The 21,510-nt window shown below is 51.7% G+C and overlaps 1 protein-coding gene across 1 annotated transcript in view; it reads left to right on the forward strand.

Moving 5' to 3' along the window:
* The window catches only part of LOC147730565 (carboxypeptidase O-like), a 237,983-nt gene that overhangs the window by 215,703 nt on the left and 770 nt on the right, over nucleotides 1-21,510 (forward strand). The window contains exon 10 of the mRNA XM_086955342.1: nucleotides 1,419-1,503. Within this exon, the coding sequence (XP_086811468.1) occupies nucleotides 1,419-1,503 (85 nt within the window). The remainder of the gene's footprint in view (nucleotides 1-1,418; nucleotides 1,504-21,510) is intronic.

The following is a 21,510-nucleotide window of genomic DNA, read 5'->3' on the forward strand; positions in this document are numbered from 1 at the left end:
GCTCATTGGACAAACATAGACATAGAATATATACAAATAGAGAGGCAATTACAATCCGTTGTCAGTGTTATATATACACGAAACAGAATATAGATGGTTGAAGGTCTTGGTTGGTGATACAATTGCTTTACTTTATTGTGTTTTTGTTTTTCAAACAGACGCAGCCAATGTATTTTAACCAGAAAGGCTTCATCAGGGGTGCAAACAAAAAGAAAACATACGTGTGTAAACCATGCAAATCTAAATGAAACATTAAAAAGCCTAGAAATTACAAACATCTTGTGTACACCACACAAGATAACAACATGACAAAATTACAAAATATGATTCTCAAAAGGGGGACCGGGGGCTAGTTTAACGAGGTCCAACGTACAAACCCCAGCAAGACTGTGTACAAAGAAGGTACGAAGTTCCCTGGAGTTCAAGACAAAGGAGAGAAGATACTGTAAGATGTGAGTGGTCACACGTAACCCTACACATGAGAAAGTGAAAGGGGGAATTCCCCTTTTCTGAACTAGGGCACTCACACACCCAGCAAGTTAGGTGTCATGCTTCATCATATGAGCCTGTCCTTCGTCAGGGTTTGTGTAGGGTTACGTGTGACCACCCACATCTTACAGTATCTTCTCTCCTTTGTCTTGGACTCTAGAGGAACTTCGTACCTTCTTTGTACACAAATTCACAAGACAAACAGGGCTGTATATTCAGGACACAGTCCCATTGGAAAACAAACCCATTAAAAAACACAAATGTGTGCCTCCATTACCCTCAACAGTATTTTAAGAGAAATTAGCAAGATAGTAGATGACAACTTACAAAACTCATAGAGTTAAACAGTGATCTCCATTAATAATTACAGGAAATATACAGCCATGTGTCCAACAAGACTGTGTGCCACCTGATTTATGATAAGAAATACATGGTATGACGCTCACTAGGCACTTGTGTGTGCATGTGATAAAAGGTAAACTGTAGCAAAGAGATTCCTCTCCAAGGTGAAGGACTCACCTCGAACCAGTAATGACTTAAATGAGAAAGAGAGACAAAGAAAATAATGAAACCTTGTCATTAGGGAAACAACTTCTAGTGCCTTCAGCATTAGAAAGTAACCCCAGGGTGTGTGTAAAGAAGAAAGATTGCCTTGTAGTTTGGCGCAACGGCAACAGGCAACCGCGAATGCTCATCCTCAATGCATGCTAAGATAATTTTCATTGTCATCAAGATGTGTAACATAAAACCTGTTAAAAAAGTGAATGAAAGTAACCAGTACATTAAGTGACTGAAACTCAAAAGTTTGATGAAAATAAAAGAGATTGATACGAAAAAAATGCCACCGAATTACAAATGTACACGTTTCGCCCACAGTTACGATTTTTTTACCTCGTTATTATTAACCTAGAAATATATTTTTTCAACAGTTCAACGTCTCCCAGAAGGCCGCTGCTGCGATCTTATCCAAGCATGGGAAAGAGTATAGAACGGGTTCAGCTTCTCAGATATTGTGTAAGTGAATATGTTGCATTTGAACAATTAAAGTTTTGTTGATTTTAAAAGGCACCCTGTGCTTTTAAACCAGAAGTACAACTGTGAAAATACTCACTGTACTGTGCAAAATTGACATTTCCACCACTTTTGGGCAAAGCTGAGACAGTAAAAGTTAAACATTACTTATCTTGTGCCTGTTTCTTCTTCCTGTAGTGTACTCTGCTTGAAACATTTCAATGTATCTATATGACCTGTGGTGTTGTGTTGTGAGCTAAGTCCAGGATCTCCAAGTTTGGATTGTCAGTGTTTGTGTTTGCTTTCCTCTGGGATCAGAAGCTCTCATAGCACAGGCAGGTATCCCCCTGAAGTGAACCTTGAACCTGCGAAGTGCTCGAACAGTCCAACCCCATCGCCTCGCCCCCACACACTGGGGGCATGGGTAAACAACGGGACTGGTTGGCATGCACTGAGACCTGAAGGTTCATAATGGATCTGCTGCACCCAAACCATCTGCTTTTAAAATTATTATACTGGCCCTTTCTGCCCAAGCTGAAGTAGTTTTCTCTTCTTTATGTTTTGATCGTGTATAAGAGTAGATCGCAGTGTATGTCAAAGTGTTGTTTTGGCGGACTTATTTTTAGGAGAGTGGGGGCAGTGGTATGAAAGGAGTAAGTTGGGTTCTAATTCAAGCTAGGAAAAAGCCCCCCTTTCCTTTGTTGTGATTTCACAGACAACCATTATTGAGATGCTGTGCGTTAGTGACAGCTACATCGCTAGGTGGTGGAGTGCCAGAGCATGAGAAAAATACTCAGATGCCCCTTGTATTTTTGTGTTTTATAGCAGAGAGTGGGGAATGTGCTTAGATTTCATGAACTTACTATTTCACAGGTGCCCATTTTTAGCAAGACTTTCCTGGCTTTCAAAACTCTATTTGGCAAGTGTGGGCATTGGTGCACATTTTTGGTGCACTGAATTTTGCACCCTTCCTCTAATTCAACAACTGTCCTATTCACTTGTTCCTGCGCCCCACCTTCTGAACACATCCTCATCACAATCTGTTTTTGACCTAACCTCGCGAGAACAATGTGTTTCTGCCTCAAGTTTAAGGTGCTGCGCCTGATATAATATTCTCCGCGGATCCTCTGATTTAGGTACACTCTCGATCAAACACCTCATATAAAGTAATTACGTCGAGTCCCCTATCTCTCTCTCAAGTAAACACACTCATATGCACTAAGACCAATTGCCTCATTGCCCATCTTCCTCTCACAGTCTGATTTATCTCCACTCATGCAGAACGTAATTATCAAAACTTGACTTTCCCCTCCCAATCCAAGATGGCCCCCAAACCTTGCCTACAAATGCATCACTTTCTGCAGCCGATTGCTTCAGGTTGGTATTTTTTATTTTTCCTTTTTTCTACTGGACCTGCTTTAGTTGTTTATGACATGTTTTTGTGATTGAGCTTGTATGCTGGACATACTGGATCACGGAGGACGTCTATGGTATGCTGGGCAACCTTTGGTGGCCTTGGGGATGTCGGGGAGTATTTTTCACTTGCTTTTATATTTTCAATTATGTTTTTCCCCACTGCAGCTGTAGTGTCTGCACCGAGGTACGGGGTGTGGGGACTCATGTTGCGTCAGTATGTCCTCTTTGAAGGAATGCGGCTGCCCGAGGCCACCGTAGGAGGCCACTCAAGAGGGCAGCCCTCTAGTGGCATTGGGCACCCCACTCCTCCTCCTGGGGGGGCAGGCCCTCTGGTGGAGTCCCCTTCCTGGGCGCGGGCGTTGCTGCGTCATATCTGGTGCGCGAGGTGAGGTGAGGGGTATATAGGTCCCCCCCACCACGCTGACGGCCTCTACTGTGACAAAGGGTCACACATCAATAAGGCAACCTAAACAGCGACTAAAAAATTCTAAATGAATATGGAGTAATGAGGCAACTGCCTCGGTATCCAAAAACCCACCACTGTCAGAAGGAATCTGACAGGAGAAGACAAGACACAGAGCTGACGGCCTCTTTGTTGCACTTTACATGCCACAGCCTCTGCCTTGCTGGACACGCTGTCTGTGTTGCTGCTTGCTACTGGTGCCGGTGTCCTGAGTTCGGTCGGTCTAGAAGCAAGGTGAGTCAATCACCCCCCCCCCCGCCCTCCACATAGGCCATTGCCGGAGTGGGCCCCCGTCCCAGTTTCAAGCTCCCGGGTCTGGCCCTGTAGGAGGCCCACTGGGTTGGTGCCTTCGGTCGGAGTTGGGGCGAGGGACTGGGTTGGTGCAGGGCTTAAGGGGGTGTTGAAGCTTCCCGCCTTACGACGCTCAGGCCAGTCTTAGCAGCAGCAGACAACAGAGCTTCTTTGGCTCCTCGTTCCACCCTCCAGTCACAGCCCGTTGCAGAGGCAATGCTGCAAAGGGCAGCAAACAGTCAGTGGGCCGAACGCTAGGTGTAGGACCTCACGATGGGCCGGCCTCAGCGGCCATGCTAGGCCTTGCAGGTCTTTGTCCCCCTCCGTTGGACAGCATGTGTGCATGCTATTCAGGGAGGTCGTGCTGTTTGGTTGCTTGGTTGCAGATGTAATGTGGTAGGTGAGGCCTACCACGTGCTGCTACAGGGCCAACAATAAGGACACTCGGACACCAGGTATGAGTTAGCCGGAAAGACCACGAGCGGTCTTCCGCTTGTTTATTTATACCCCGGCGCGAGCCCGCCCCGGGGTTGTGCGTGCGTGCGTGGGGGAAAAGCAACATTGTAGTGGAGAGCCCGAGTGGCTCTCTACATCCCTCCTTTGTTTTAGTTCTTTCTGCCCTCAGACATTCGAATGGCAGTTCACGGAGATGTCCATGCAAAGTCCCTCAGCCGTTGGCTGGGCACCGGATTGGGCCTCAGGCTGTAGCGACGACTCCGGATCCCTGACGGTTCGGCAGCCCCAGCCGGGGTTGCTCTCGGATCTTCGCTCGATTCGGAGGCCCTTGGCTGACTCCTCTCGGTGCCGAGGCCGGGTGGCATTGGCCTCGGTTGACTCTCTCCGCGTGCCGGTACTGGCAGAGGACTCGGGGACCTAGGGCAGCTTGGCTCTTCCAGCACCAGCTCTTCCTCTGCCACTTCCTCCGCTCGCTGGTGTCCCACGGCTGCTTCGGTTGCCTTTCTGAAGCAGGATACGTTTCGTGTGACAGTTTGTCCATTTCTCCTGGCCGTGACCATTGTCCCGTGCACCTTTTCAACTCTCCACACCTCTGGTTCAAACGGCGTTCGAAACTTCCATCCTGGGTAGCGATCCTTGACGACTACTGCGTCGCCTTCTCGGATACCCGGCTCTTTGAGGTGGCGTTGCAGGCTTGTTTTGGCATTGGTGACCTGTCTCCTGGCTTGCGTGGCCTCTGCATCTCTCTCTGCTGGCATCCACTCGCTCACCGTGGGTATGCCGTCTCTGGGGGCCCGTTTGAACAGTATGTGAGCTGGGGCGCACTTTGTCGTCGAGTGCGGCGTTTGCCGATAGGCTCCTAGAAACTGATCCAGTGCTGCCTCCGGATCTTCCCCGTTGTCCACAGCTATCCGAAGGGCTCTGTTTATGGTCCGCATCAGTCTCTCCACTTCTCCGCTGGCTTGAGGCCACAGCGGAGTGATCTTTCTATGGTTGATTCGGAGAGACTCCATGTATGATTGGAATTCTCGCCCTTGAAAGGGAGGGCCGTTGTCTGACTTAATTTCCTCGGGAAGTCCCATGGTTGCGAACACTTTGTTTAGCACCTTTCTGACGTGTGGGAAAGCGGTGGACGCAATGACTTCCACGATGGGGAACTTCGAGAAGGAGTCTACCAGCACCAACATCTGCCTCCCGTCTGGAAAGCTGCCAAAGTCAATACTGAGTTGGGTCCAGGGAGCCCGGGGCGCATCTTCCGTGATCACTGGTGCTGGAAGGGGTTCGCCCCCGGTGATCGTGCATGCGTGGCAGGACCGTATCATTGCCTCCACTTGACTGTCCATCGCGGGGAACCACACCTTGCTGCGTAGGCGCGCCTTCGTCTTTGCCATGCCTTGGTGTCCCACATGTGCTAGGCTTAATGCGCGTTGTTGAAGGCTTTCCGGCATGACGAGGAGGTGTCCTCGCAGGATTACTCCTTCTTCTCCCACACTGAGTTCACTGCGAAAGTGCCAGAGCTGCTGTCTCGCATGGCTGACTTCGGGACGGAGGCTCGAGGCACCATCGAGGAAACGGGCCCATTGATTTTCCTTGAGGGCTCGGCGGACTTTCGTGAGGGTTTCATCTCCCGCCGTGGCTTCCCCAATTTCCTTAAGGGTCATGTTGTCGGGACACGCGGCTTGCGTGACGATGTGCACGATGTCCTCCACTTCCTCTCCGTCCTCGCTGGACGGCAGTTGTGAGGCGACGTCCGGATGCCGTGACAGGTAGTCGGCGGGATTATGAGCGCCAGGCCGGAACACCACTTTGAAGCGATAGCCTTGTAGCTGGACGGCCCACCGCTCGATCCGTGGAGGAGCTAGCCTTGAGGTTCCGGCGAAGAGGGGTAGGAGAGGCTTGTGGTCCGTGACCACGGTGAATTCCTGTCCGCAGAGGTAGAGATGAAAATGCTGGCAGGCCCATTTGATGGCCAGGGCCTCCCTCTCTATCTGTGCGTATCTGGTTTCCGTGTCTGTCAGCGCCTTGCTGGCATAGGCGACTGGTCTCCATTCTTCCGGACCATACTCTTGCAAAAGAACGGCTCCTAGTCCCACGGGACTGGCATCCACAATCAGTTCGGTTTTCCTTCTTGGCTGAAAGTAGGCCATGGTGGTGTTATCCAGAAGACCGGCCTTGATGTTTTGGAACGCTTTGTTTGCGGCCGCGGTCCAGTCCCACTTCTGATCTGTGCGGGTGAGGGCTCGGAGGGGTTCTGCGATGGCAGCCAGGTTCGGGATGAACCGACCGCAGTACGTGGCCATGCCCAAGAAACTGCGCACTTCCGTTGGGTTCCGAGGTGTGCTGGCCGCTTTGATCGCCTCCGCTTTCTTTGGGTCCACCTTGAGGCCTTCCCTGGTGAAAGTGTATCCGAAGAAGTCCACTGCTTCCTGGTAGAAGGCGCATTTGGCTCGATGCAAGGTCAGCCCGCTGTCGGCAAGCCTCTGTAGGGTCGCTCTTAAGTTGGTGTGATGTTCTTCTAGGGTTGATGAATAGACAAGGATGTCATCGCTCAGATTGATGACACCGGTCAGTCCTGACAGCACCTCCCGAATGGCGTTTTGAAAAACCTCGGCTGCCGATGACACGCCGAAGCTGAGCCGGGTGTAGCGACGCAACCCTACGTGTGTCGAAAAGGTGGTAATGTATCGGCTGGCTGGCTCCAACTCTAGCTGGTGATATCCGGAGTTCAGGTCCAGCTTCGAAAACCACTTCGCCCCGTTGAGGTCCGCTATGATGTCCTCCATGGTGGGGGTGATATGCCTCTCGCGCTTGATGGCGGTGTTTGGGAGTCTCATATCCACACATAGGCGAATGGCTCCTGGCTGCTTCGGTTTGGGGGCAACGACCAGCGGGGAGACACACGGCGTCGGTCCCGACACCTTTTCGATTACCCCCAGCTCCTCGAGCTTCCGTAGCTCCTCTTCTACTTGTGGCCGTAGATTGAAGGGTACCCGCCTATGCCGGAGTGCGACGGGCCTCACAGTTGGGTCTATGTGAAGTTTGAACTTCCTCCCCTTGAGTTTGCCGAGACCTTTGAACAGCTCGGGGAAGTCTTTGAGCATGAAGTCAGCATGGGCCTGGTGCACCTGGTTGGCAAAGAATACCAGGCCGAGGTCTTCCGCGGTATGGCAGCTCAGGAGGGTGCCTTTCTTGCCGTCTGTGATGTGGAACTTGGTCTCTGTGGAGTAGTCTCCGCTGACAACTGTGGTTTGGATTACCCCTCGGAGAGGGAGCGGTTCCGTACTGCCATAAGTGTATATTCTTGCCGTGGACGGTGACAGCATCGGCTTCGGGGACATACTGTCGTACTGCTCCGAGTCCATGACGTTGACGGATGCTCCGGTGTCTATCAGCGCATTGACGTTCGTCCCGTCAACGGTGATGGAGCACATGGGCGGCGGCCGTCGTTTCGTAGATGCTCGGCTGACATAGGAGACGATGTATACCTCGTCATCTTCATCGTCCTCGTACCTGGGCCGACGGTCTTGTGCTTCCGTGTCCGGCGGGGGCCGGTCTTGATCGAGTGATAGCTGGTGGATCCGCTGAGTCACCGCACGGGCACGTGGGCCTGCTGATTTGAATTTGCCTCCCCGGCAAACGGCGGCAAAATGGTTGAGACGCCCACACTTGAGACACGTCTTGCCTCTGGCGCTGCATGTGGCGGCGGCCGGGTGATCTTCTCCGCAGTACCCACAGCGGTTGGTCCGTGGAGGGCCTTGTCGCTGCCTCACCGGCGGGAATCGCCGGTGGATGGCGTCTACCCGCTCTTCCTTGATGGTCGGGGTTCGCGCCGTCGTCGGAGTGATGACTGGAGTGCGTAGTGCCACCTCCATCTCTTCAGCCCTGGCATCGGACAGTTCATGTGATCTGGCCAAGACGAGAATCTCATCGAGCGATATTCCTGGCTGCCTGAGGATCAATTTTCTTAGCAGCTTCGACTTGCATCCGACAATTATTTGGTCCCTGATTTCCTCCCTGGGATCCGTGAACGGGCACGTGCTCGCCAGTCGCCGGAGTCGTGCATAATACATGTCGACGGATTCAGATTCAGTTTGCCAGGCGCGCTTGAACTTGAATTTCTCGAAGTCATTGTTGAGCTGCGGGTCGAAGTGGGCGTTTAGGGCCGCGACGGCGGCATCGTAGTTGTCCTCGGACCCGGTATTCGGAGCGATTCGAACAGGTCGTAGATTTCCTGCCCCCCGTAGAGGATGAGAAGTGATCTCTTTACTGTCCCATCATTTTCTCTGGTTCCCTTGAAGTATAGATTGAGGCACCCGACCCACGCTCTCCATCGGAGCGCAGCCGTTGCTGGGTCCGACGTCTCGCTGAACGGCGGGATGGGCGCTGCGCCGGCATGCAGGTGGGCAGGCTGAGCAGGATTAGCGGGCCCAGCAGGGGCCTGGTTCCCTGCCTGGGCGTTGGCCTGTGGGAGGATTGCAGGAGGTGGCGGCTAAGCGGCTCCGTCCTGAGCCGCGCCGGCGTCTAGACTCATGGCGAGGCTTAGAGTGAGAAGGTTAGGTGCTTTCCGTGGTCGTGGCCTTGCTCGGACTAGGGCGCCAGGGGTTTTGGCTTCTGCAGGTACCCCTTGCCGTCGTGAGTGACCCAAGTGCTTCCCCTTGACTGGAGTTTAGCCCTGCCTGTAAGGCTCCAGGCCTTCCAAAGGACGCTGTGCACAGAGAAGAGTGGGGCTCGAGTTGAATTAGCCAATGCTTGTTTGGCCTGGACGCGACACTGTTCATAGGCAAGAGCAGGGCCTGACTTGCAACTGCCAATGGTTGTTGGGGGGGGGCCGAGTAGGTGACGTGAGCCAGACTGACGATAAAGAAGTGCAGCGCGGGCCTCGCGTGCACACGCGGCAGGAGCGGCGCTCCAAAGCAGTCCGGGGAAGAGAGAGAGAGACGGCCCTGCTCCGGGCCGCGGTCACGTGGTTTTGCCGGAGCTCTTCCTTCTCGCCGGCTGACGAGACGAGGGGGGCGCGGTGAGCGCGCGCAGGCGGGGCAGAATGAAGCACTCACCCGCAGGAGGCAAGAGGTCGACCTCCGCGTTGCGAGTCCCGCCAGCTGAAGGCGCACCCTCACGGGTGACGCGTGGGCGGGTCTCGGTCTCGGGGCACAGCGTGCCGGATCAGCTGAGCAGTCACCGCAGGACGTGCAGGAGGCGGTGGGCACGCGTGGCAAACGACCGCCTCGTCGCCAGTGTAATGTGGTAGGTGAGGCCTACCACGTGCTGCTACAGGGCCAACAATAAGGACACTCGGACACCAGGTATGAGTTAGCCGGAAAGACCACGAGCGGTCTTCCGCTTGTTTATTTATACCCCGGCGCGAGCCCGCCCCGGGGTTGTGCGTGCGTGCGTGGGGGAAAAGCAACATTGTAGTGGAGAGCCCGAGTGGCTCTCTACAGCAGAGACGAAGAGGTTAGTGGCTCCCCCCTCCCCCCGGGTCATATCTTTGTGGTGGAACCCCATATCAACACATCTTACCCCCCAGCTTTATCACGGTGCCACAGTAGCGGAGGCTCACCAGTGGTTCAGTGGGGAATGTGTTCTTTGGGCGGGGGACACACGTGGCTGCGAGTCTGGCGGGCTTCCCCTGCCCACGCCCGCGCCCCTGACGACTGACCTCGGTGCTGTCTCCTTGCACGCTGCAGAGTGCTATTGTTGGGGGCACATCGCGTTTCCGCCCCCCCCCCTTTTAGCCTCACCCGCCTTGCTATCAGCATGACGGTGTCTTGTGAGTGGGGAGTGGGGTGCCATTGGGAGCGGTCGGGCATTGTGGCGGGTCAGGGTGGGCTCGCCTCTCCCTCAGACTTTCATCACATTGTGGTGTAGCGTTTGACCCCCAGGCATAATTGGGTGTTCAGGTCCCCCCGTGGCAATGCTCGTCGGGCCGTCAGCGGAGAGATCGCCATGCAAGGCGGAGAGCCGGCCCCTGGCAGCGGCAACGCTGGTCACAGGGTCCACGTGCTGCAGTGGGTACCAGTCGGGAGGGAAATGGGTCTGGGAATTCGTTTGCACTCCTAAGGAAAGGTGCCATGCACGGGCCTTCCCCAAGCAACGCGGCTCACAGGTAGCAGGCTCGCATCCCCCACTGTGCAGCATGTGTATCTCAGGCCAAGGCGAGATCGCATTCTGCCTCGGGCCCTGCATGTGTTCAGGAGGCCTATAGAAGAGGCTGGTCCGACTTTGGTGCCAGTGGCGCCCAGTGCGATGGTCACTTTGGCACCCCCATGTCACGAATAGCATGGTCTCTTTTTGGAGTGGCACGGATACTAGCAGGCACGGAGCATGCATGTCGTCTGCATGTTCTAGAGAAGGTGAGGCATGCAGCTCCCACTGTCTGCATCAGGGTGGCCAGGGGTGAACTTGCCACTGTTTTTGTGCCTACTCTTTCCATCACAGTTGTGTGTTCCGGACGAGTGTGCTGTGTCGAGGGCCCCCACTCCGCTGTGTGGGCAGGGCCCTGTGTTGCGCCCCCGGTCATGGGCGTCACTGGGTTGGTGGCTGCAGAAGGGGGGAGAGACATTCCCCTGGGCAGCGGTTTTCCGTTATAGCAAACAACTGGGGTCCAAGGAGCTGCGTCTAGGGTACAGGGTGTCGGCCACTCCCTGCTCCCAGTTGCTACATGTATAGTGCTGCCAGCGGCTGCCAGAACGAGGGTTACCCTACGGCAGCGGTGCTCATGCATGTACCTGCACAAGCGGCACGGCCCTCCCTGCACGTCCACTACCACGTGGGCAGGGAGCCAGCCCCCTTTTCAATGCAACTTAAGCTAGCGGCCAGACAGAAGTATTATTGGATACCGCTGGTGCTGGCAGTGCGGGACTTCTGGTGCAGCAGTTACGTTTGTTTGGGAGACAAGATGGGGGCACTAGCACCCAAACAGGCAAGTTTTGAATTGCAAAACCTTTATTGAATCCTGGCTCTAAGTCAAGTGATTCTGGGTAAACCACTTATTTCCCCTAGCAAATTCGAATCTTCTCTGGCAGTGCGCCCGATTTGGACTGCGACCGGGACTTATTATTAAAGTGTTGCAATTGGCATGATGGCACTGGCGCTTTTAAATATACCAATAGTAAGCCCTCTGGGGGAACAGACTGATGACCTCTTCATGGACCTTGCCAGGTTATCCCCTTCCATGACGCCATCAGTCAGACTGATGCCCTATGTTGTTCTGAGCTGGATCAGTGCTCTTAAAAATCAGCAGCACCAAGCTCAGAGGGAAGAATTTGTTGTTCCTGTTCCCCCTTTGTCGCACCAAAAAGGTGTAACTCGAAGGTATATTCGCAAAGGTGGCAGCATCACGGGACAACGTGCGCGCACCAGAGCTGGGGTGCTCTGGGTAGGAAAGTTGCGGACGGCAAGGAGTATTAATTTGGGTGCCGCCCCAGAGATATTTACATGTGGGTCTCTCCTCCCCAGTAATTCAGTGAGTTTTCAGTCCCACCAGACCTGCCAGGACCAACTTGCGCTGACGGGCAACGCGATCGGTAAAAGCAGTAAGTAGGGCAGCACTGTCCATGCCAAATGGGCAGAGTGTCTAGTTTTGGATGGCACACCAAGGGTGGGTCTCCTTGGTAGTCAGCTTGGTACGCCTTATAGGGGGGCAATAAGGGTCGGATGACTAGATGAGTAAACCTTGGTCCGTGGTGTGGGCCAGAATAATTAGGCATTGTGTGGCTGTACTAAGTATCTTTAAGCGGTCAGGTGGCACATTAGGATAGCTGTGCAGAATATGCAATGTAACTGGAGCTCATGTGTAGCGTTTCAATACCTTTGCATTCACAAACATGTTACATCGGTATAATTAATATGTAATTCCCAATGCGTGTTAGATTAACACTAAGAATGGCGGATCGGTCAGGCTTTTCAGGGAGCGGAATACCTAGGAAATGCGCTGTGAGCTGGTGGCTGGTCTGAATGCCATAGTCATTGCCTGAGCAAGCTGGGGAGCCCTGCTTTTGTCCTGCTGGGGACATATTACATTGGTTTTGCTTGGTACCCACACCCTCCTATGGTCCCATGCGCTCTTGCTTACGATACTCCTTATGCCGCCCTGTCTTTGACTCTTATTTGCGGTGATCCCTCGCCCATATATGCATTCCTTTATGCCACTATGTTTAACCTACAACTGCCAGAAAGCACGCTAGTTATATTTTATGATGCTGGAACCTGGCAAAAATAGGTATTCCGTATGAAAAATGTGGGGTAGGCTCTTGGGCCAAATGTGGCATAGTGTACGGGGTGACGGCTCAGCAGGGCGTAAACTGCCAAATTACCATCACTGTCTATTAATTAGTTGGTTCTAAATAAAGTCACATTGTAAGTTTCTAAATGATGGAAAGGGAACACTTCCGCTGGTTGTATTGTGTTCCAGGGAAAGCACTCACCTATCAGATTCTTTACTCTCTATGGTGCCGTAGGTGTTTGGCCACCATATGGCACTACTTTCGGTAATTCTTGCCCCATTCGAGTTTGTGGGAGGCACGTTCAGACGGCTATCTGTGCCCCCGGCGACCAGGGGGAACAAGGCGAGCATCGCGGCCCGAAAACTGCGCCACGGGCCAGGGTTTGCACTTTGAGGTAGTGATTTCACATTTTAGAAGGCTAATGGCACGTTCAAAGGCATTGCCCTGAGAGTACTATGAACGCCTCAGTAATGCCCGAGGTGGGCCCTGCCTTATAGGGTTTTGCCCCCCCCCCCTCCCAAGTGCCTTTGCCTGTGGTTCCTAGTGTGGAGCCAACGGTGCAGCATCTACTGAGCAGGACAGTGGTGTATGAGCAGCAGGAATGGGTATCACTGCCCTGCACCAGCGAGGGGAGAGAGCCCGTGGCCCCAACCTGGCAGTAGTATGAGCCCCTTTCACAGTTTTACCCGCTCTCCCGCGGTGGCAGGAACGTAGCAAATAAGGCTTAACAGAAGCGTGAATAGGTAATTCTCAATGCGTTTAGACTAATGCTATGATAGGCGGATTGGTCAGGCTTTTCATGGAGAGGAACATCTAGTAGATGCGCTTCTGTATATATCTGGAGGCAATGTCAGATGCTGCAAAACACCAGCCGGCCGCACACTAACCTTAGCACGAAACGCCAGCGTACAGGTCAGCCATGCCAGATTGCATTGACCATGCACACAAGAAGGAGCCTGTGGGGCACTGTCCTGCCAGAGGACCGAGTCTGAGGTAACACAGACCTGGTGTGAGACAACCGTTGCTCATGTAGAGTGGTTTCATAGGCGGGACGTGCCTACCATCGACAGTGAGGGCTCTAGAAGCGATGAATGCTTGATCTTCTCGCATCGGCAGGCACATTCTGGGTGGGCTTACCTTGGCATGGCACCTTGCAGTGGTTGCACTTACTGGTGATATTGGCTGGCTCAGCGCTTGGTCATCAGTCTGTAACCTTGTACGGGGGATCATCCTGGGAGGGGGGCACATTAGGGCTGAGTCACCCTAGAATGATACGCGCAACTGGCACACTGTGCGTCAGGGTTTGGGTCACACAAAGCCGGGGGATGTCTCATGGGCCACACTCACTGCCTGTGGTCATGGTGCAGGATAATTATTGTTTACTCTAGGAAACTTATGTTATGCCCATGTTCTGTCTGCCTTTACCACCGGTTAGCAGCCCAATGGTGGGAAGTATAATTTTACACTTTCCCTGGAAATGACAACGCAAAGAGAGGCACTGTGAAATACTGAGATGTATTGGGCACGAGGGCCTTTATGAGGAACATCTGCTAGCACCATATAGAGACAGGTACCATGTAGTCTGGGTGGGCATCCCCCTGAACCATGGGCAGGTTTCAGGTCGCTTCAGTTATGACATACTCACCAGCGCATTAGCCAGGGCAGCAGGCGGGGGTGGTAGTTGCCATCTAACAAGTGTGCTGGGGGGCAAAAAAAAATCTGGTAAAACACTGCGTTAGAGCCAAACAGCGACAGGGTTCTAGACCATTTGGCATTCACAATATTCAGGAAAGGTCAGGTATTTGCACAGAATGCTCCCCTCTGGCTCCCACAGACTTGTCTGCCCCCGGGTTATCCTTCTATGGGTTGGGATAGAAACTGAGATTGGAAGGGGCATTTTCTGCGACCCGTGTCCCAAATACGTTGATAGTCATCGCTGGAGTAGATGTACCATGAAGGCCATGATCACTACTTGGGTTGTCCCTAGGCTTTGGGGTCAAACTAGGTTGGATCATTTAGTCTACAGTCCTTAGGAAGCATCGAGCAATCCTTCAATTCAAGTAAGGGCAGTTAGCGATAGATAAGTATCAGTGAGTGGCTAACATATACCGGCTATTCAGCGACATTGTGCCCCGGGGCACGCGCGCTTCACAAAAACACAGAGCTGCAACCAGAAAAGTGCCAAGTGGCAACAACCAGTAAATAGGTTTAAAATGTATCTCGATGGCCTTACAGCTTTGTGAAGCCGTTCTCAATTTGAGGTACGCCCAGGTGGAAATTGGGTGCTTGCGGTTTGTGGTAGCTCCTAGCGGGGCAACTGAAGGTGTACTGCAGCTAAACAGTAAACAGGGGATCTGGGATTCTGACACTTTTGGGGGTTGGAAGCATCCAGGGTCAGAGATGGGCAGTAGGTACTGTGCATCTGTGATCTGACGGCAGTTAAGCAAGCGGGGTGCGCTGCGTAAGTTGTTACTGCACCTAAAGGTGAGGTGCCTTCAATAGTGGGCACAAGACAACTATTGTTTCAAACCTGATTTACACCATTAAGGTGTTCACCAGGGTTTATCAAGCAAAGGGGTTTGTACAAGCGTCTGGTCAATGAAGCGTAGTAGGTGCACCCCAGAACCAAGGGTAGGTGGCATGTTCCTGCAGTTAAGCTTATATGCCGCGTCCGGTTTGCTATATTAGCCCCGCCGGGTCGCTGTCAGCCAACATAGTGTGCTGCCGTCCCAGGAAATGGGGAAACAAGGTGTCAAGCACAAAAGGCTACTATGTAATAGAGCAGTTGGCATGTACAGTGTTCAACAGAAACATTTAAATTCAATGGGGCAGGTTATTTTCCACCCCTGGGGCTGCTCAGTGTGGGCAGTGTGAAGACCCCGCCCCCCCCTATTCGTAAATATGCTGGGGTGAGGGTAAGTAGGACTTAGTCAATCCTTAATGTTAGGCACCACTTGACCGACAGTGGGCACTGTATAATATCAGGCATTCTCTGCGCCGGTATGCCTCGGGGGTTGCACCACAGAGCGAGCTGAGCTGGCGATCCCCATAAGGAGTAAGGGAGGCCGGGAAGGGCAGGAGGGCCCCCCCCCTTGCTCATTGTCACATATTTCTAGTTATAGACACTCAGGTACGTCATGATTTAGAAAGCAAAAGGACTGAGCAAATGCTAAAGTATAATCCTTCTCACCCTAAAAGTAGGCAGGCAGGTGTGGGAGAGGTTGGCTAACAAGTGGGCGGCTGTCCCTTAGATGTGGGGCACAGGTGTGCAGGACACACATTGTGCTAGTTGAATGGCTGCTAGGTGAGATCAGCAAATTTAGGGGGCAACATGAGCCATAGTGTCTAAATACGCCCCGCCCAGAGATGCACGGGGCAGAGTCATGTGAAGCAGTGGAACATTCCCATAAGAGGATTAGATCTTGGCACAAGTTCCCAGGCCAGAAGGGCTTTTGGTTTCATGAGACACTAGCGGATCCTGGCTAACGTCAAGGGCTATTGGGATATAGATGGGGTTCATCTATCACCAGTAGAAGGGTTCATTCCCTTAGATTTGCAGGAGGCCTGTACATGAGAAGTTGCCGGTGAAAAAGGATCTGTTTTGGTGGGGGGCCCTGTCAGTGACGGTGGCCACCGCCAGAGCTGTGGCGGAGTTACAGGGCGATCTGTAAGCAAATGGGTACAGAAGGGTGCCTCTGCACGGCACATAGGGGTGCCAGAGCCAAAACCCAGGAGCCTCATGGGAGGTTCCTGCAAACAGTGTCAGCACCCCATTAGTCCTTCGGGCAGTTGTAGCCCTGAATAACCGGGGGCTTGCCTTGCTACACTCCTCCCTGAAAAGGGCGTGAGTAATAAGGGACCGGGTGTCATGTGACCCGGGAGGAGGATCACCAGAAGGGGCTTGCCCCAGTGCTGCTTGGTTCATCAGGCAGGCAGGCGGCCCAGATGGTTGCCTGCCCTTGGATCGCCCGTAAGATAACCCACCATATTACTTAACGTTGTATGTAATAAACCTGCAGCAGTTTTTCCAACACAAAATTGTGTGGTGTGTACTTATTTGCATGCATGCTATGTGCTTGGGGGCAGGGACTGTTGCCATGATGTTGCTATAGGTGGGTGCACGGCAAATGTCTGGTGGTGCCTCCAGGATTCCGCTGGACACATCTTAGGCTTCTTCCTGGCCCTCGTTTCGGGCGGGAAGTGCGTTGAAATGAGGGCAGCATTGCCTGGGTTACCAGCCAGCTTATAAGGAAGTTTGTTCCTGTGTTGGGTTGGTTACGGTGTTTGCGGTTCCCTTGCTTGTGCATGTGCCTTGCTCTTTGCTGGCTTTTGTGCGCCCGGAGTCGTGTTGGCATTCTCCTGTCTATGCCTTAGGCTGTGTCATGGATGCCATTATGAGTGACTTGGAGGTCACCCTAGGGATGGCTGGGTCGTTTTGGAGGGTTCCTGTGTCCCCTGACCTTCAAGCCATTATTGCTGCAGTTGTGGAAGCTGCATTTCATGCCCTTGTGGGGCTCCTCCAGCCAAGGTTCCTAGAATGGATCCTTGATCAAGGCGTTTTGTGCAGGGCATAGATCTGGATAAAGTTCAGCAACATGTGCAAGAGAATTTGGGCTTTACAGCTGCTGCTCAAGTTCCGGCTGAGGACTTCCTTTCACAGCGTCAACGGTCTGAGACAGACTCTTTGCCCTTGCATGCCTCTATTCGCAGTGTGCTTACTAATGAGTGGAAAGATGTTGAGAAGCAGCCATTCGCCCACTTCTTGATGAAACGTTAACTCTTGGTTAACTTTGGAGAGAAATTTCTGTCCTAAGTAAAGACTGATAGCATTATGGCTGGGTTATCCTCTCAGGGGGTGGTGGTATCAGAGGATGAGTTGCCTTCTGATACTGTGGACAAGAAGGTGGAGGGGGTGGTGGAGGGGGTGGTGAAGTGTGCCTCTGCAGCTTCAAACTTTGCTGTTTGTGGGAATGCCTACTCCACTTATGCTATTCAGTCCCTTGTGAAGGACTGCCAATCTGTGGCCAAAAAGGTGCAGGGGGTGGAGATGTTTCTGTTATGCCAGCTTATATGGAGCAACAGGTACCTTTCCTCTCTGATGTCACTTTTAACAATCACTGTGCATCATCGGCAGCATCTGGTGTGGCTATTGCAGCCCGTCACAACATTTGGATATGTTCTTGGAAGGCAGATGATGCTCAGAAAGTTGTCCTTTTGAGGCTGCCTTATGCAAGGTCTAAGGTTTATGGCAGTGCCTTGGAGAAAATGATGAAGAAAGCTGTGGAGAATAGGAATCTAGTCACTCCTGTTCACCCAGTCACCAAAGGCAGGGTTTTTGATAAAAAAGGGCATTTACCGCTGGGGGTACTCTGCTGCTGCATCCTCTCCTGCTCCTCCCAAAGCATGACTTCTCCAGGTTCCATCCAGTGGGAGGGTCATCTACACTTCTTTCTGGACATTTGAACTCGTACCATTTCCGATGCCTGAGCCCTCTAAGTGGTCTCAGAAGGATACAGAATAAATTACGGCGACATTCCTCCTCAGCATTTTTTCAAGATTTCTGCTCCACATTCCCCAGCAAAGTTGACGGCTATTCTCACATTGTCCCCGTCCCACCTGGTGAGATGTTCCATAGTTATTATTTCCTGTTTTTTCTTGTGCAGAAGGCGTCAGGAGAGTTGCTTGACCTCAAGTGGGTCAATCAGTATATCCCTCATTTGTCCTGCAAGCTGGTGTCTCTTCAGCTGATTCTGCCTCTCTTGAAGTAGGGCAAGTTCCTGACTTCCACCGATCTCCTGGATGCCTACCTCTATGCCCCAGTGCATCTGTCTCAGCAGCTGGTCCTCAGGCTCACTGTCCAGGGCAAACCCTTCTAGTCCCGGGTCTAGCCCTTTGGGCTAGTGTCGGCACCAAGAGTGTTCCCCAATCTTTAAATGCCTTTGGTGGGTATTTTACATTCAGAAGGTATCCAGCTTTTTTCATATCTGGATGACAGGATGATTGCAGCATGTTCTTTTTCCAAGGTCCAGACAGAGGTTTGCAGGGTGACCATGCTGTTGCAGGACTGCATCTTCTTAATCAACTGGAAGAAGTCCCAGGTCTAGCCTTCCCAGCATCTCCTCTTCATCGGAGCATGCTTCAGGATGGACGTGGGGGAGGTTGTGATATCAGAGGAGCGCTGTGTTTGTCTCTGCTCCCACCTATCTTCTCTCCTTCTTCGCCCATCAGCTTCTGCAAGGACATGGCTTCGCAGTCAGGGGAAGATGTCCTCTGTCTTGTCTCCGGTTCCTTGGGGGAGGTTACACCTGTATCCCCTTGTGCACCATCTCCTGTGGCATTGGGACCCATTATGTCTGGTGTACGAGACTATGGTTCCAGTGACCCCTCAGATCCGCAGGGATCTCCAGTGGTGGCTGAACCCCATCATCTGAGGAGCGTTTTTTCTCTGGTTCCTCTGCCTGTTTGGGTTCTCATGACCAATACCAGTGTGAGGGATTAGGGTGCCACTCTGGAAGATGCTACAGCTCAAGGTAGATGAGATCAGATGGAGGCTTGTTAGTCTTGAAATTGGAAGAAGCTGGGAGCTGTTTTTAAATAATTTCTGTCTTTCCGTCCTCTGTTAATGCGTACCTCAGTGTGGGTGCAGACAGACAACCAGATTGTCCTCTCTTACCCAAACCGGCAGGGCGGCATGTGTCCATCTCGTTTCTCCTTTCCAAGAGGATTTTCCTTTGGGCTGAATCCCACTGCTGTCACTATTGGCAGACTATCTTCTGGGAATGAATAACCGGCCTGCCAATGCTCTGAGTCGAAGGTTTCAATCTTCGGTAACGTTTTGTATGGATTTGGGTATCTTTCAGTCCATTCTGTGTCAGTTTGGCCATCCTTGGCTGGATTTGTTTGCCACCAAGGTGATTTCCCTTCTTCCCCACTTTTGTAGTTCCCTCCACGAGGGCTTGGGCAGTGGATGCTTTGCCTTTTCCCTGGCCCGTGGGGCTCCTTTTTTTTTTGTTTTCTGCCCATCTCTCTTCTCACTAGAGTGGTTATGAATGTGGTGCAGGACCAGGCAAAGATTCTGTTGATTGCCCCAGCTTGGTTGAGGCGCTCTTGGTTCCCTTGTCTTGTCCGTCTATCTGTCAGGCTCCCCTGGGTCAGAAGCTTCTTCCACTGGACACTCTTCACAGGTTGACACTTGTGGTTTGGCACTTCAGGGGCAGTCCCTCTTAGAACTGGGTTGTTCTATGGATGTGGCTGTGCTGCTCCAGCAGTCTTGTCTGATAACTACACTTAAGGGTTAGGACTACCATTGGCATGGTCTGGTGTCAGGATAAATGGTTGTCTTCTTCCTCTTGTGATCCTACGGCTGTGTTGGAGTTGCATCTGGATGTTTTTCAGCTGGATTTTGATAATTCTACCCTCCGTAGTCAGTAAGCGGCTGTAAAAGCTTTCCGTGGGGAGGGGGTTTTGTATGTTGCCTCTCTGGTGACTCGTTGCACTGCGGAGTTCTCTTCAGCGGCTGGTATAGCATTCCCTAGGCCACTTTGCGACTTGCCTTTGGTTCTGCAGGGTGCTCCCTTTGAGCCTTTGGAGTCTGCTGGCTTAACATTTCTTTCTGCCAATGTTGTTTTTCTGGGGGAAAACAGTTTGGGGAGATTGATGCTTTGTTGTCCTTCCCTCCTTTTCTTAGTTTTTTTTTTTTTTTCTAAACAAGCTAGTGTTTTATCCTAGTCCCGCTTTTCTCCCTAAAGTGGTGTCTTCTTTTCATTTGATTCTGATATTGCTTTGCCTACCTTTTATCCATTTCCTGGGTCTGATGAGGAGGTGCGTTTGCATTCCCTTGATGTACATCAGGCTCTTTCCATTTATTTGCAGTGCACTGCTGTGCTCCGCAAGTCTGATGCCTGGTTTGTCTCCCATGGCGTGGCGTGTTGCAAGCCATTCCTCTCTATGTTGTCCTGTTGGATTAAGTTGGCAATTTCTCCTTCCTATTACTTTGTTGGCTCACCTGTCCCGGAGTCTTTCCCAGGGAGGTCTACTAGGGGTGTTCCTTCCTCTTGGGTGGCCTTTAATGGGGCTCCCATTTGGGACATTGTTTTGCTCCACTTGGGCTATGCCCCACTTGTTCATAACCCATTACAGTTTGCAATTGTGTGGGGATATTTCTTTCGATTTTGGTACTGCAGTCTTGAGTTCTGTGGGTTAGCCTACAGTGTAAGAAAGCTCTGGGATTTTTTGTGTCCTTTGTTTCATTAGATTCACCAGTTTTGTTAATCTCTTGGTGTGGTTTGTTTGAAAATCAGGGTTTGGTTTGGGTCAGTACTCACACATGAGGGCTGTAATGCCCAGTTAATTACCAGTAATATTCATTACTCCGAGTCCTGAGTCCCACCCGCCTCTCCCCCTGGTCCACTGATTTTTGTCTGTGCTTTGTTATTTCACAAAGTCTTTCCAAGGAAGTGGTGTATTTTTACTCATGGGTATGGGGGACATGTTAGATTGGGAAGGAAAAGTCAAGTTTTGGTAATTAGGTTCTGCATGAATAGAGATTACCTGAGGACTGTGATGGGGAAGACATGGACTTGGAGTAATGGATATTATCGGTAAGTAAACGGGCATTACATTATCCTGCCTGCTATCTTACTGCTATTGAAACTATTAACCTGCAGGTTAGAAACAGACCACTGCAGCAGGCACCACCTTCCTGAAATATCTCATTGGGTTTGGAGTCTGTAATCTGCATGTGAAACACTTTCTGTGGCATGTTCTCAATGCATTACTCTATTGCTGGCTATTTGCAATTATGAAGTTGGAAGTCAAAAAATGATGCTCCACAATGCACTGCTCATGACAGTCATCAATAATATCCCATTTGACGTATTCAGGCCTTAATTCATGACATCACTGGCGTGGTATCACAGTTGGAATTAGATGGGGATGAAAATCTGAAGTGTCAGTCAACAGATGTCCACTATAGATTAAATAAATCAAACGGAGATTACATGGAAGCAAAAAGGTGCTACTCTGCAACAGTTGTCCTCGGTTATTGCAAGTTGATTGCACCATCATTAATGCTGAGGTGCGGTTTTATGCCACATTAATGGTATTGCTATGTTATTCGTGATGTCGTTTATGATATTATCTTTGAGGGCAGGTGAGGTA

This window comes from Lissotriton vulgaris, chromosome 2_1 (assembly GCF_964263255.1).
Source record: "Lissotriton vulgaris chromosome 2_1, aLisVul1.2, whole genome shotgun sequence".
In the NCBI taxonomy this organism is placed as follows: Eukaryota; Metazoa; Chordata; class Amphibia; order Caudata; family Salamandridae; genus Lissotriton; species Lissotriton vulgaris.